Genomic DNA, 16,501 nt, shown 5'->3' with positions numbered 1-16,501 from the left:
ACTTAGCGGCAGTATAGCGGTTAAAGCACATCCTCGTGTGTCATAAAGTTTGTTGATTCGTGTCCGGCGTAAGTCTCTTGTGCATGTATTTTCAAAATCCATACATTTCACCATGATCCTCCTCGAAATATCAAGTGGCGTAAATAGAAATGTGTGCGCCATTTAGTCGAAGTCCGCGGAATTGTAAATGACCTCATATCACGCAATACACACACTCATCCAGGCAAATTAGCACATGAACACACCGGTCCATCAAGTCAACTGACGTGCATTGTAATTTATTTGCCACAGTTTAGCATACCGACCGGGGTGTTTGCCTTGTTCACCCATACTAAGACCCGCCCAGTGTTGGCCATCTTAGCATAAAAAATTAGTTAGTTACAGTTAGAAAAACAGAAACACAGTTCCTCGCAATCCTGGAATCTCATCAACATCATTCAACAATCAGCATGTGAATAGTGAGCTTGTTGGGACAGACAGCAGTGAAAGGCCCAGAGCAAGGGTCCTTTCACACTGCGGGTTCTGTCTTGAGACAAAGCTCTTTTGGCTCAGAAGTCTGAGATGTGAACACAAGCAAGTCAGGTTTTGGCCACAACTTGATCCCCCCTGGAGACTTGCACTTTGTCTTGGCAAACTCTCAGCGGGAGGTGAGCTTCTCGCATCAGGCGACTGTGCTAGATGCCAGAAACTACGTGCGACTCCACACAAACATGATAAATGCCGGGCAGTAAAGGGTCTGATCGCTGTCTAGGTGGACAACATCGTTCAAAAACTAACTTTTCAAACTCAAATGTGCAGATGGGAGCTGCGGGAAAATTGTGCTCTGGAACGGGAATGGAAGCGCAGCACGGCGGTCTGGGACTCAAGATGTGTGTGGATGTTTGATAACTTACGTTTTTGCCTTTATTAGGCTGATAAACACCTGATTTTATTGACAAACAGATTTGCTTAAATGAATAATGCTGCGCTGTACAGTAATTGCTTTCACTCTCGTGATGTGGCTCCAGCTGCACGAGGAGGACTGCAAGGAGGAAGATGCTGATTTTTCCCAAATTACTGAAGATCACCAAACTATTCAATGATCACTTCCGACGTCTGGATCTGTACATCAATGATCAAAATCTTCTCGGTCATTTGTAATCTCTCTCACTGTGTTCAACGTGTTGTGAGAGCAGTGTGGATCAATCCGCGGCGCTCCGTATTACGCAGCTTGTTTCCACTATTTCATTGTAAATTAAACATGACGAGACTCTTTCATGTTTAGTTTTGGCTGTGAAGCGCCACATTCTGTCACAGACATAGCGGAGGTCCATCATCAGTTCATATCTGAGGTGACGGCGACTTGTAATGTTAAGAAGTCACAGAGAAATAAGGTGGTCAAGCCGATGGTGGTAAATAGGTTGACGCGCGGCTCATGACGACTTCCTTCAGAGAGGCACCATGGGAAGCTGGGAACAATTGAGCTGCTTCATCTGTACACTAACTGTAACCCATCACATGCAGTAACACGCCATGTGTCCACCACAAAAGCTCTGTGATTGTCAATTAAAGCAGGTTTTTAAAGCGGGCTCTTGCATCAAGACTGAACACTGACAACCAACAAACTCGGCGATAATCTGACAAGACTGTATGTCCGGGACACCAGTCACGGCTGCAGCCCCAGGGCTCCAAGAATACTCAAGTAGAGGCGGAAATGTGGGCTAAAACGCTTACACAGCAGTGAGAGTCAAAATGAACCAACATAAAATAGAACAGAAATATAGTTCAAATTGTCTTTATTGAATAAAATGTAACAGCATTATCAAGAACAATTACAAAGTCTTTATTTGTCACCACATCTGCTTCCACAAAACCTTCTGAGAACCATCTTGACCCAGTTCATCAACTAACTACTCTTCAAGTGAGAGAGTCACATCGATCTTTTGAAAACAAAACCTTCCACGCCACATCCTGCTTTTCCAGTTCTTAACCACATGCTGCGTCAACACCAGTCACATCTTGTGGTGATTCTCACAACGCCATTTTGCCCGCTGGTGCTGATTGATAAAAAGATATTGTAACAGAACCAAGACCGAACAACTGCTTTTTCTATGGGAATTGAAGATTGGACAAATACAGAAGATGACTTTGGATGACTTCAGCGAGATGGCTTTAAGTACTCGTGTATAAATCTGAAGTTGACTGTATTGACAAAGCTAAATTCACTTTTCTCATATTCTTGTTCCTAATATCACTAATATCTGGTCTTTCTTTCAAATTTACACCATAGTAAAATATATTTGTTATTAAAATTTGGAAAACAACCAAAGTCATGACATATAATGTCATCTGACATGACATGCCAAGTCTTGATTGACCCCTTGACCTTGATTGTCTTGGCTCTGAATTTACCTCAACCACTAGTAGCACTGAAATCATGAAGCAAGAATTGTTATACAGCCGACTGCAGCATTAGCAGTGTGAAATTCAATAGGTGCGGCAAAGCTGCCTCTTTGCATCTTAAAACAATAAAAAATTGGTCAGTAAATATGTTCTCTTGGTGAGACATCTCAACACAGACACAACGCTTAAGAAATGGCTCACCAGCTCAGTCCAGATTGTCCGGCAATACTTGACGATAGGTTTTCTGGAACTAATCTATATTCAGATTTGATCACTACGTTGCATCTGGATATATATCGGTAATGGATTTAGGAGCATTTTAACCCGGGCAGTCGTCGACAGATACTTAAACCTGATGAGTCTCTGTCCCACCAGCCTGACTGGATGAAGAGAACCTACCGACTGCTTCTCCTGGTCCTCAATTCTTTTTCTGAAGGCTCAACTGCGCCCTTTAATAGCAAGACTTCTCCTCACTGACAGTGAACAGGAGGCTCTTGGCGCCATTCTGCCATGAATACAAGGTCTCCATTGGAGTTTTTCCATCCTGCAAAAGAGCACAATAACAGTTTCATTTATGCGTTATTGGGCTCAGACTAGGTTCTGCTCTTATGAGAGGAAGTGCTAAACTTACTGAGTTCTTGGTGTTGAGGCTGGCTCCATACATCATCAGCAGCTTGATCATTTTGAAGCGGTTAATCCGTACAGCATCATGCATGGGGGTGTCTCCATCCTGACACCAAAAGAAGACACATGAGTGGTGATATTTTTACCACTTCCCACCTGTCATAGTTTCATTTGCTCAGCCACTGGACATAATGTTATGACCAATTAGTACAGTATATTATTAAGTATGATGATGATGATGATGAAAGGGACAGAGATAACGTTGATGATGATACTGTGATCATGATGACGTTGATGATGTTGCGGTTTGGTTCTCACTCTGTCTCTGGCATTAACATCAGCTCCACAGTGAATCAGGTGCTCGGCACACTCACAGTGACCCGTCCGTACGGCAACATGCAGGGGCGTGCTGTGAAGCTGTGGAGACAGTGACAGTGGCTTCTGTAGAACGCATCGCAATGTAAATATAAATAAAATATGAGGAGTATAAGAAGATTAAAAAAATAGTATAAGAGTATAAGATGATTTAAAAAAAGCATGCCATTTAATATCTATTATAAATCTTCATCAGCTGCCACTTTGGCAGCCACAAATCCCATCTCTGGTAGAGACTGTCCAACTGTCTGGATTTATTCTTGGACCTTTGCCTCCCTCTGCTGGATCTATAGTGAACTACAACGCGTGCATGATCTGTGACCATTATAACACTTGTTACATCTGCAGCTACTAAATTCTGTTTTCCTCCTTCCTTCCTCTTCAGATATTTTATCTGAACGTCACACCTTTGCTGGGGCATTTTCACAGAAATGTCGCCATCATGTTGGTCATTCTTAGCAACGTGGGCTCAAACACTGATGTACTGATACAATACTTTCAGGCGGCGTCTGTGGCCAGACCTTGTCCCTGGATGTGAGCTTGGCTCCCTGGTCCAGGAGAAGCTGCAAGGCTGGCCGACTTCCTCCTCTGCAGGCCCAGTGGACCGCTGTGGCCTCCAGCTGAAAGAAAGGCTCATGGATAAATTGGAACCGTGATATGCCCAGTGGCCTCAGCCAGTATTTAGAGCCAAGTCAGCACTAAGGATGCTTTCTGCCATATTAGCTTTTAGTCTTCATTCTCTTTATCAAAGTGTTTTATTGGTGAATTGAAAGACTTGTTAAGTTACAAGAAGACATCAGTATCATCAGACTGGAGGGTGGACAATGATGAGGAAATTGTTGAGCAATTAATTTATTATTAATCAATTATCATAGTGGGGAAAATAACCTTGAACCTACATAAGTAGGCCAGTTTTCTAGACAGGTTGGAGTTATGTAATAAAGCCTGCCCTCCTCCCAGTGCGGGTGACATAAACTGAGTAATTATTAGTAGGCCTCACTATTACATTAGTTGATAAAATGTACAAAAAAAAACTGTGTATACAGGGATTAGATCATCATTATTAAAAGGCAACAAGCTGCTAACCATCATAACCTTGAGGTTGGTAGTGGAAGGTATCCTGTCAGCAAGTTGATAATAAGGTCATACTCTTCTGATCTAGAAACCTCTTGAATAAGAGGACTTGTGCAGGGTTGAATAAGTAGTAATCTAGGCAGGAACAAAGCAAGTGATGACCTATTGAGTCTTGAGACAGTGTCCTCATGTTAAGCACTCAGCAGGTGGCACTCTTGATTTAAAATTAATTTGAGGTTTCTTTGACATTCCTAAATAAAGTAGCACACCTGTTCAAGTGCTGCACCTGTCGAATTAAATGACCCATTTACCTTATCGGTCTTCTCGATCTTTGCTCCGAAATCCAACAGTCTCTTCATGATCTCCACATGACCTCCGAACGATGCCTTGTGCAGAGCTGTTCTCTGGAACTGATCATCATTTTTTGTTATTTAACTAAACATTCAGTAGCATCGGAAAGGGGGTGCTGCGGGAAGGTGGATGGGGAGAACCAGACTTACATTGTCTGCAACATTGGGGTTCCCTCCATCGCAGAGGTACTTCTCCACTACCACGATTTTGTTCTCCGACGCTGCTCTCAAGAATGAATCCGCATCCACCAGCTCCGGCTGTAGCACAAACAGTGACGGAGAAGATGATATCGAGATTCTGACTCTGAGCACTCTGGTATCTTTGTGACCACAATACTACTACAGCGTGTGTTCCTGCATTGTAGTACTTGCCACTATCTCCACTACTGGATGTTGTTTTTTGTTGACAGGCTTCTTCCTCTCTCTCCTCCTCTGCCTCAGCTGAAGGATGCTGAACAAGTCATCAACTGTGTCCAGTCTGAGTCGCCCACTTTTATCCGTCTGCAGAGACAAGTACAATTGTGGAAGCCTTTTAATCAAGGGTTTATATTAAGATTAAGTAGACTAGTGTTAGTGCGCACTCGTGTCCAAACCCGTGTCGAGACCAGGGCATACAGAGACAAAATCCCATTGAATACAGAAGTACAGGTCTGCTGTCAGCTGTCATTTTACCCAGGTGAATCATGAACTAATAGTTTATTTTCTATTCAGTCTGGTCTTGGTATCAAACATGTTGAGTTCTCCAGCTAACTGCCAAATGGCAGGAACACAGGTCTTATACCTGTGTGAACCTCATTCAATGTCAAAAACGTCATCATTCTTTAAAACTGAACAGCGGATATGATGTCACATTGAGATTCTTACATTAAGTGCAGTGACGCTGACTTCTTCGTGATCGCTGTCCTCCGATCCACCTTCTGCCAACTCCATGTGGGAGTACAGATCATCTTGCTTCTCCTGATTGACTGCCGCTTCGTACACGCCACCAGGGAAATCATTGGCTTCTTTGCCACCTGACCTCTTACCGGTTACCTTCGAAGAGAAAACAAGACGTTCAGGGTGCTGCTTTTTGGCTCTTCTGACGATGAGGTTGGGGGTTAAGTTAAGGGATAGAAAAGTAAGATAGAAAAGTTTCCTTGTGGCCCTATGGTCCTACATTCACCTAGAATTCACTTAGAAGACCCCTGACCCCTGATCTAACCCTAACACAAGCTATTATTCCACATTAAGAAAAGACAGTTAATGGTGTCAGATTCAGGACACACTGGGGTCTGTCTATTGAACTACTCAGTATTTCTCCAGTAGATCTGAGTCTTAAACCAAGCTGCTTTGGTTTAGCTGTGGAAAATGGATAGATGGAGGAATGTATGGATATTCGAAATATTGTGATAATTCAGGGCCTCTTAATGTGCAGGTCACTAGCGGCCCTTATTTGACAAAATGTCCCACTGGGTGAGCTTTTCATGTAGCTATTTCTGTTAGTTTTGCTCTCTCGTCATCTTTAATTATTTAGTAAGTAATTTAAAATTGACTTTGTGTCACAATGTTGACAACTTTGGTGATTATTATTGAGAAATTCTATTAAATATTAGATTAGTACGTTGCTTCCGTTCCAAAACGTCATAAAAAAAAACTCTCGACTGTCGTCAGCATTAAGTTCTGAAAGAGTACAGTGATATCACCCTGCGGGTTGGTGTTCCCTAACCATGGTCGGAGTGAGAATAAATAAATACAAAAATACTGTCAGAAACATCATCATTTGATTGAGATGTCTTTTTATTCGGATAAAAAGATTGATCATACAATTAGTCTTCTTGTTAGGAACGAGAAATTTTTCCTATTATCTTGTGATTTGTTGTGATTTATCCATCTTTTAAACACCAATTATAAAAGTCTTCTCGTCAATACAATAATTATTAATCTATAAAAAGAAAAGAAGGTAAATCATAACCCAAAGAGACCTTAAGAATAACTTCACTCACCAGCTCTTCAACACTGTTTAGTCCCATGCTTCCTCAGCTCGAGGGTTCTGGGTTTAATCCACGAAAGGTTCAGTATGATGCTTTTGCTGCGTCTGCGTCAAAGTGTTGACTCCTACTTTTATATTCCCCTGCAACCCTTCAGCAAAAAAGTATCTGTCAGTCACAGTGATCGTATTTCCTTGCTCGTGTGCGAGCGACATCACCCTCCCACCAGTCAGTGTTGCTCAGTTTAGCTGCTGCTGTTTATTCTGGGTCATGATGACCCCACAGACGTGCGAGAAGAGGCGTTGCTCTGCAGTTTATAAATCCTGCTGCAGACTATGGTTCAGGGATGCACAGTCAACATTTTCATTTAATGTTGTGAATCTGAGTCTGCTCAGTAAAATAAATAATTGATCCTATATTAGTTTTTCAACAGGTCAAATTTGAGTGTGAGCCAGCAAGGAGACGGTTATATTTTCAGATATTTTCCTCCTGGACTGAGGAGTGGTGGTGTTTGGGAAATCCTACCTTGGTTCTTTTCTCAGGCGCATTTGTTATTCTCATTTGTTGGTCATTTCTACTGCAAATTGATCAAGTATCTCCACCAAAACAAAGTGAGAATAATATTGACCTGGTTTTTGCCTCTTTGAAAAAGGAAATGACAAAAAGCAAAATACCAATGGCTCCAACCATGGAGTTTTTGTCTCATGCATCCATGTAATTTCTAAACGATTGGCTCAAATGGCAATTCACCAGGAGGAGGAAAGGAGGAAAGAAGTGTACCGTTTACAGCTAATGAGTTTTTTAATGCGTTCTAATTTAATTTTGCTTGAATAGAGATACACTAACTGCAATAATAATAACGACAGTAATATTTAGACATAGGATTGGCTTTGGGGGACAGAGTCATATTCTTATCAGTTGTGGGATAGTTTATTTCTCGTCTCAGAGAAGATGAATCCAGATAGACAGCATGGCAGGTGTTTTCATTCAGCTTTCATGGGAGTCCAGAGTAGGTGCATTTTATCTTCGCATTGACTGTGGAATGTGCTGAAATCATTCAGACACTGTAGATATCTGTCTTTCACTATTCTCTGGTTCTGTTTTAATCTGCAGTGGACAGAGGATTGGGGTGAGTATTAAAAACAGAAACTATGGAAACTTAATTTAGTCATGGTGCAACATGTGGATGCTCTCAAGTGTCCTAGTCCTAGTGGATGCGGCGAGTCATATCAATTCCTGTGTGACTTTATTCTTTTATTCTCCAGAGTGAATGCTCCTGTTTTTGAAAGCCTATCTGAGGCAGCATTTCATCACTCCAGGCATGGCACCTCAGAAATGCAGTGACATCATCAAAAGAAATGTTTGGCCATAAATAGTCCAAACGTCTCGTGCTGCCAATCATGAGTGGTGGTAAGAGAGCCATTAGATCAGGCCTTATCTTGACAGGCAGTTCAATCCAACTGGTAAATGTGGTTAAGGTGCTCTAACTCATCTAAAAAACAACAATGTTGTAATTAAATAACTAGAAGGGCAAAAATGATTTTGTACAATCATTACAGTTCCTCAAGTCCAGCCACTGGGCTGGTAGGCTTCACTAGGTAGGCAATATCTTTGGAGAGTGAATGGAAGTCCTCAGTGGTTTGAAGTTGGACGACACTGCCTGGTTGCAATGTTGTATATATGAAGACGTCTGATGCTGAACAGATTTCAAATTAAAAAATTTTTTTAAATCGACCACCCATTTTGCATCGCTTCACACTATTGAAAAAGCAATGACATTTGTTTTCTTGAATCTTGAGCCACATCAACAGTCATTATGCCAAAAATAGGCTGTTACTATCTTTTCCAACAGCGTGTGGTGGGTCAAATCTTTCTGCTCATCAGCTAATATGTCTGATAACATGGGCTTAAAAACAGAGAAAAAGATGAAGAGGATGTAGCGCATGATCTGGACAGCATCTTGTGCCCACTTGGCGTGAGAGTGATGCTTTTAGAGTCCAGAAATAAAACAATCACTGCGCTTCAAGACAACAGCTATAAAAGGACATATTCTACAGCACCTTGATAAGAAATATGGTTGCTCTTATTCTTCACTGGTGGCTGGTGATGGACAAACAAGGCCTCAGGAAACAGTGTCCTGACTTTTAAAGGCTTCTACATGTTCAAAAATCAATCAAATAGTTGAAACGATTTGATTAAGCCTTTCAACAAAACCCCACATAATTTTTAAGCGAAGAGCACCTCCCACCGAGCTGTGACAATCAGGACACTGTTTCATTATATCTCAACAGCCTATTACTGGTGATGGACCCCAGAATTACTGACAACTTACATTGAATCTGGGACGTTATGTGAAGTAAGTTACAAATCAGTCTTGACTGGCTCGTTCAAACACTAAGCACCACATTGTAGGTGCAAGCCATTTGTTTGCCTTTCTCAGATGGAAATTCCCCGCACTACCATACATATGTAAGTTCAACATCAATGTAGATCAATCAAGAAGTATGCCCCAGACATAAACTTTTATATGATCGTTGTACAAAAAACAAGCAACTACATGAGTAAAACATCTACATATCCTGAGAAGCAGTCAATATTTATAACTATTCAATACATGTATGGCGTACCGCTTCAAATACATTTTGTGTTGTAACACCTTTTATAACAATCTGATTCCCCAACATGCATACAGCCCAGTTGATCTAGCATGATTGTTCAGGACAAAAACAATGAGTAAGCCCCAGTAGTGTACACAAGTTTGCTGTCCTTGATGTGGCTCATCATGTCTTGTCCAAGTTTCTATCTGCGGCAGGTTAAGTGTCTCACAAGACCTGTAAACTAAGCACCAGGCTCACCGGACCTCTGGAGGTGATCAACTCTTCAGCTGTCAATCTCAACAGTCCCTCCTGAAGTCAGTCGCAACCAGCCCTCCCAGCTTGCCTTAAGGTACGTTCACACCGAACGCGACTTTTCAGTCGCAGTAGCGCCAGTCGTCAGTAGCAGGTAGCTTGCTCAGGTTGTGATTAGTTGCCACCTGTCCGGTTCAAACACGTCGCCAAAGTAGTCAGTCGCCGGGGGGCGTGGTCTCAAGTTGTAGTGGAAGGTGGATTGAAGATGGCGGAGTCGGTGCTCGCTACTCATTAAATGAATACATGGAAAAAGAGACGTTTCTCGCTTCGTGGCACTCGCCAGAGCCGCTCAAACTGGTGAATTTAACTTCCTCCTCCAGCAGCGTCACCGGGATACGGCCGCTTCGAGCGGTACTTCAGGCGGAACCGCCGCTAGTTGGACGACCTGTTGGTCCGGATCAGTGGCCGAATACAGGACATCAAGTGCCCGCGGTCTGTCCTCGGTAAGCAACTCGATGTGTAGTTATGTACGGCGACTTGTGTCCAAGTCTTTCTGAACTGTCATCAATTCATGAACTTCGCGGTCGTATCTGCTGTATGCTTGAAGTAATTTTCAGAGATACGTAATCTGTCATCGTCAATAATTTGTACACGAAAACTAGAGTATTTGAAGCAATATTTATATTTTCTTTGAGTCTTGTCAGTTAGCGCCACTTTGTGTTAATCAATTAATGCAACAGTTAAATGCATTGTGATCAAACTATTTATCCTGTGAGTTGATATACTGTTGTATGGTTTATATATACTTTGTTAAATTATCACCAACATATATACTGTATGTTTACATATCCATGTTTTATATTTTGCATATATTCGGTAACAGGAGACTCATCACCAACTGCTTCAGTGTGACCGTCCACTTCCAGGAGCTGACCAGAGGACCACGGCCACCGACCGCATATGTTTTTGTTGCAGATGAGGCTTCTCCTTTGTGGAAAAAACAGTTATCAGTGCACCACAACTGCTCGTTCAAGAGTCACCCACCTATTTTAAGAAAGCATAGGTCCTTCCATGAATAATTCATCTCTGCAATAAAACAAAGCTGTGTTCAACTCAATTTGTTGACATTTTGCAAAGTGCTTTTGATTTTATTTTTTTCTGTGAAGCCATTTCCACAAAAAGAAATGTTCATTGTCAAACTCTTCATTTGCAAAATTAAAATAACTCATTCATTTATACTCATTCAATACACACCGAATCACAGTCAAACTTGAAGTGAACTACGTAGGTGTGTTTTGAAGGATCTTCCCTGGAGGGACGAGGGTCAAGAGAGGCGGAGGAAGTGGGGCGGCGTCCGGTTCTTTAATGAGACTGTGGCTACAAAGAAAATAAATGAAGGGTCCAAATGATCCAAATTTCAGTCAGCTGTTGTTTTGCTTGGTAAAGTAGCATGTACATTTTAAATTTATGTGGAACCTGGAAGGAACGAGGACCTTGAAAACTGTCCCTTCTTCTGAGCTGGGTTTGTGGAGGGAGTACATGTAGATGTTTGAGCTCAGTCTCAGCATCCGGTGACCCCTTCCTCCATTGCTCTCTTCCTTCGGTGTCCTGCACATAATGAAAGTTGAGTTCAATTACATGCCATAGTGATGAGTACTAATAAATAAAATCTGTATAGGACAGCAATGGTTAACCTAAAGCAAGTCATGTCACTATGAGAGTGCTTGAATGATGTAGAACAATCACATTTAATAAAAAAAATAGAATAATGCTAGAAAATGTTATTTCTACATACATCAGGAGCAGCAGTGGATGAGGAGGCGCCAGTGGCAGGTGGAGGAGACGCAGCAGCACCAGATGAGGCAGAGGAAGGTCCATCCTCCTCCTCATCATCACCAACATCATGAGTGGATCTATCCTCCTCCTCTCCTTAATGACAGCACAGCGTGATTACATTATTGTACAAGCTATACAGAAAAAAGCAATACAGAAAGCTACATACGCTTTTATATTTATATATTTATTTAGTATTCAGAATGTCCCCACTAAATGAATGTACAAACCTACCTTGCTGCTGCTGCTGCCTCTCCAGTCATGTTAGCCGAGGTCTTTCTTGGAGATGAAGGGCTCCAGAAGAGAGAGGAGGGCGAAGAACGCTCACTTCACAGCACTACCGTAGATGCCGCTGACCACTCCGCTCCTCGGTCATCATCCTCCCCTCATATGAACTCTACCCCTCAGGCCGTGTCTTCTGAATTAAATTAAATCAGGAACAGTACTTATTTATCCCATCACCATACGTTCATAGTTTCTACAGTCGCAGCAGTACATTCGCCTCGTAAACTCGGTGGACATTGCGTTTCGGCGAATATAACTTAGGTCAATAAAGGTTTCAACTCACCGGGAACGCCACCGTTGTGGCAAACTTTTCCTCCGGACAAGATTCTTCATATTTATGTTCCGGTGGAAATAAAAAAAATGCACAATTTGTGCCACTCACGACAGGATGGCGGAAAGTCTGCATGTAAACAACTGCAGCTATTAGCTTCGCCTCCTCCGGGACATGTCACTCGCGGACCTGTTCTCTGATTGGTCAATGCACCGCAACTGGTCGCAGTAGTTCAAAAAATTGAACTACTGCGACTGTCGCAGTAGCCCAGTCGTGTCGTCTTGAGTAGCCGAAATCACCGTATGTAGTTCAAATCGCGTAGCGTCGCACACTTCAGTAGTGTCGCGGCCATGTTGGTCGCCGCTGATCGCCGTCAATCTCCCAACTCCATTGACTTTGTATGCAAATCAGTCGTGTCGCTTGCGGAAGTCACATTCGGTGTGAACTTACCTTTACCCTTACCCTCCGCCTCTCATTGTTATCGATGACCTACCTTCCACGGGGTCTTATACAAATTCATCAAATGGATGTCTGAGGGTCGCCATGCCTTCAGAATAATGATCCATCTTTAAAGAACTCTCATGTGACCAAACGTATTAAAACAAAGGCGAAACATTGGAGCAAGCAGACAACACATCAGAGATGGACATGTCATGTTTTTGACGATAAAAGCATCATGACTGATGTTTATGGCTTGTGGAAATAAAGTCCCGCATCCAGACGAAAAAAATGAAGGTGAAGACGGCAAGCATTTTTTGTCATAATTGCCCAAGGATTGACCCAGGTGCAGATGATTGCAGGTTGATAGAAGGCACGAACAATGAGATTAAGTTAATAAATTTGATAGACAAGTTACAGTGAGTACAAACGACGAAGGTGCCGGAGGAACTGAAGGTGCCGGAGTCAAAACACAAACCAGGAAATACACAGAGGGACTAGGGAAAAATCTGCAACAAAAGAGAGGTGAACTAGATTCAACCTTGAAAAAACAGGGAGAACTCAAATACGCTTGGTTATTAATTCACGAGGTCCAATCAACTAAAAGCGCGATGTGGAGGAGAAGACTCAAAGTCACACAAAATCTACCAAATCGATAAATGAAAAGTGAGTTTAAGGACGGCTGAAGAGAAATTCAAGCGTGCGCTGGAATCTAGAAAATTCAGAAGAACAACAAGGACTATAAGTCTTGGGAGATTTACCGAATGACACAAAGTGACCATCTAGCAGCCAGCAGTCTGGAGCTCGCGAGGTGATATCCACAGATGTTGATGACAAGATGAGCTCACTGACCATGGCAATAAATTTGATTCTGATTCTGATTCTGAGCTGCGCTGCCATTAAGCTGGATGGGACAAAGGAAAAGGAAACTACAGGGGTTAACAAAATAAAAGCATGCAGAACAGACAAAGAATAAGAGAGTGTGGAACGTGACATTTTTATCATCACCAATTCAATAAATGTCAAAATTCGTCTTCGCTCCTTGATTGGCTGCTTTCCATTTCTGATTATTTATTATTATTATTTTCTTATTATTATTTTTCAGTCGTTTTTGACTAAAACTTGACTAAAATAAATTGAGTTTTTGAAGACTGAACTGTGACTTTTAGAGGACTAAAACATGATGAACAAAAATGATATCCGAATGAGTAAATGTGACAAAATTAAGGGCCTGTCCCAATTCTCACTCGTTTCTGGCTGTAACACTCGGTTTTGTGTGTTCACATGTGTAGTGTGTCAACACTTCTAAGACCGAGGGCACTTGCCGTTCATCACTTGAAATTATCCCTTCAAACCGAGGGGGCTCTGTCGCTGACCTGAAATGAAGTTGGAAGATGAAGTGCATATAGAGTCCCAGGAAACCAAAGCAGGAATTGAATGGCATTACTTAAAAAATAATGGGGGATCGGACAACATAGGCCTACTCTTTCGTTTGTTTACTTTCTCCTCGTATCACACGTTAGTGACCTAACTTGTCTGACAAAATTAATGAGTATGTTGCTATTTCTGTTGGAGCTCACATTTTGAAAACTTCTCGTACACTCGATATACAATAAACAAAACACACCTCAGCAGCCAAAGACGCTTATGTTGTCTTTACGCGGGCCTTACAATTAATTTTGGCACAAGACTAAATTGAAAAATGGGCAACAAAATTAACGCAACTCGAAATCCTCTGTCACCCCTCTCTTCTTTATATCTGCCTACCGAAGTAGTTGTCTTTCTCTCCTTCTTTTGTCTAGTGCTTCCATTTCAAAGGTTGTTTGCCCAACATGCTCCTTTCTATGTGTCCAAACCACCTGAATCTGGCCTGATCTGTACTGTAATTTCCAGACTACAGATTGCACCAGAATATTAGCCGCACCCACTAAACTTAAGATGGAAAATAGATCTTGTTCATACATAAGCCACACCTCTCTATAAGCTGCAGGTTCAGTAGTGCTGTAAACCGGTCAGCGGTGCACTAGCTTAAAAACACTTTTCAAAACTAGTTTTGAAAACGGGGTCCTGCATCGAGAGTGAGGAAATAGCGTAAACAAGACGCATAATATGGAGCGTCTTGATTCATCCACGCTGCTCACGGTAAGAAAGATTACTGACTGACTACTTACTAATAGGTTTTAATCAGTGAAGTACAAATCCAGACATCAGAGATGGTCAATGGAAAGTCTGGTGATCTTCCTTCTCCAGCAGCTCCCAGCTGCACGCCTCAGTGTTCAGGGAGTTTTCAAAGTTGTTTTTGAACAATGTTTGTCTGCCCAGATGGTGATCAGACCCCTTACTGCCCGGCATCTTTTTTGTTTATGTGGAGACGCACTGTACACGTAGTTTCCGGCATTCAGCGCCTCTGGCATTTAGCGCTGAGTAGTCTGAGACAAGAAGTTCACCCCCTGCCTGTTTCCCAAGACAAGATGCAGTTCTCCTGCCGGGATCAAAACCGTGGCCAAAACCCGACTTAAGTTCGGACTTTTGAGCTGAACGCACTTTGTCTTGAGACAGTGTCTCACATCTATTATTCACATTAAAGCCCTCAAAATGTGTTATTTTCTGCCGCGTGTCCAAAGTCCTGACAACACTGCCGGTCTCAGCAGCTGCTTCTCGATTCCAGACTTCCATGAGATCGAGTATGTTGACGGAACTGTGGACACATGGGGGAAAACAGCTCATTTTGATTTCTGCAAGGGTAAATAAAAAGCCTCGTATTTCATCGCCTATGACTCAATCTGATTTCAGCCTGTAAAAATTCATATATTAGCTGCATTGTTGTATATGCAGGACTCAGACCACAAGAAAAAAGTAGCGGCTTAAAGTCCCGAAATTGCGGTATTTAATTTTAGAGAGGTTGTTCTGTCAAAAAGTGTGAAACTCTAAAATCTGCTTACTCAAACCGAACACTGTCTTGGTTCATATGGTTCAAAACACATTCTAACCACAACATTCGTTCTCTATTTGGGCTTGTTTGTCATTTGATTAAATATATTGCTATGGCTTTAATTATTTTGTTTGACACTATTTTGTGTGCTCTGTGACTATTTTTGAATGCATCTATGTGTGTAAGTCACTGGCATGTCAGTGTAAAATTCTCATAAAACAGCTGCATTGACATAAGATGAAACAAGCAGGATCCTTGCTGCACAGTCCACACAATCAACGTTGATCCCTAGAAGTTGAGGTTGGACATCATCAGCTACTGAAGAAATTCATTTTGAACTTCTCGTCTTTGACCTTGAGGATATTTTTAAACCTGTCGGACCCCTGGTCTCAGCTGTGCCACATTCCATGTGTGACTCACAGAGGCACAGGAACTCAGAGGACCAAGTCACACATGAAAGGACGACAGCAGAGACTCATGCAGCCATTGAGCTTGTTGCTGCCATGAAGCTAGTACAGATGATTTATATTTCCAATCCAAAGATGTACAACGTAAATGACAAAGGACATGCTCATGACAAACATAATTATTCCCTTCTGTGTCCGCTTTTCAGACAAAGAATAAAAAATAATAACAGATAGATTACAATTACAACTATGTATCAGACCTTTTCAATCGAGTCAGTGAAGTTGGAAACTCCATAAACAAGCACCTGTACACTCACTGAGCACGTTTACACAATTGTCCAGAGAACCAAATTATTAAGTGTGGCTCTGTCTGACTTTCAAACTCCATGAAAACAGCTTAGTCCGACGGTAGGAGAGAAATTTGAATTTCTCTTTGTTGGACTACACACATTATTTTTTATGAGCCAGAGAAAATTTAAATGACGGAGTGGATAATGGCAGTTTCTGCCACATGCAAATCAGCAAAATATGATGTTTGTCATTGGATCGTTTGCGAAGCATATGGCTGTTCTTCTCCATGGTCTGTGGAACAACATGCGATGATTGGCTGACATGTACTAGTCATTGCTCTCATTTGATAGCGCACCAAAACCAGAATAAACTAATCAGCAAATAATTATGTACCACAGAAGATATTTTAATTCATTTGTCAGA

General features: G+C 41.9%; 1 protein-coding gene across 1 annotated transcript; it reads right to left on the bottom strand.

Moving 5' to 3' along the window:
- Positions 1–1,839: 1,839 nt before the first annotated feature.
- On the bottom strand, positions 1,840–6,854 carry ankrd1a (ankyrin repeat domain 1a (cardiac muscle)). Its single transcript, XM_053875203.1, has 9 exons — positions 6,788–6,854; positions 5,670–5,837; positions 5,178–5,306; positions 4,956–5,063; positions 4,767–4,865; positions 3,903–4,001; positions 3,325–3,423; positions 3,014–3,112; positions 1,840–2,926 (listed from the first exon to the last, which is right to left on the bottom strand). The coding sequence occupies exons 1-9, from the start codon at positions 6,812–6,814 to the stop codon at positions 2,834–2,836; spliced, it is 921 nt and encodes a 306-aa protein (XP_053731178.1). The 5' UTR covers positions 6,815–6,854; the 3' UTR covers positions 1,840–2,833.
- Positions 6,855–16,501: the final 9,647 nt, after the last annotated feature.

The sequence above is a fragment of the Synchiropus splendidus genome, chromosome 9 (genome assembly GCF_027744825.2).
Source record: "Synchiropus splendidus isolate RoL2022-P1 chromosome 9, RoL_Sspl_1.0, whole genome shotgun sequence".
Lineage (NCBI taxonomy): Eukaryota > Metazoa > Chordata > Actinopteri > Syngnathiformes > Callionymidae > Synchiropus > Synchiropus splendidus.
Note: the sequence above shows the minus strand (reverse complement) of the source record. Positions and strands in the feature narration are given on the sequence as shown.

Bases quoted from the DNA above. Each gene is read 5' to 3' on its own strand.
- ankrd1a (XM_053875203.1), bottom strand. From the start codon at position 6,814: ATGGGACTAAACAGTGTTGAAGAGCTG. The intron at 5,307-5,669 runs GTAAGAATCTCA...TTGTCTCTGCAG, and splicing joins TCAGCGTCACTGCACTTAAT to ACGGATAAAAGTGGGCGACT. The intron at 5,064-5,177 runs GCAAGTACTACA...TTTGTGCTACAG, and splicing joins ATCCAGTAGTGGAGATAGTG to CCGGAGCTGGTGGATGCGGA.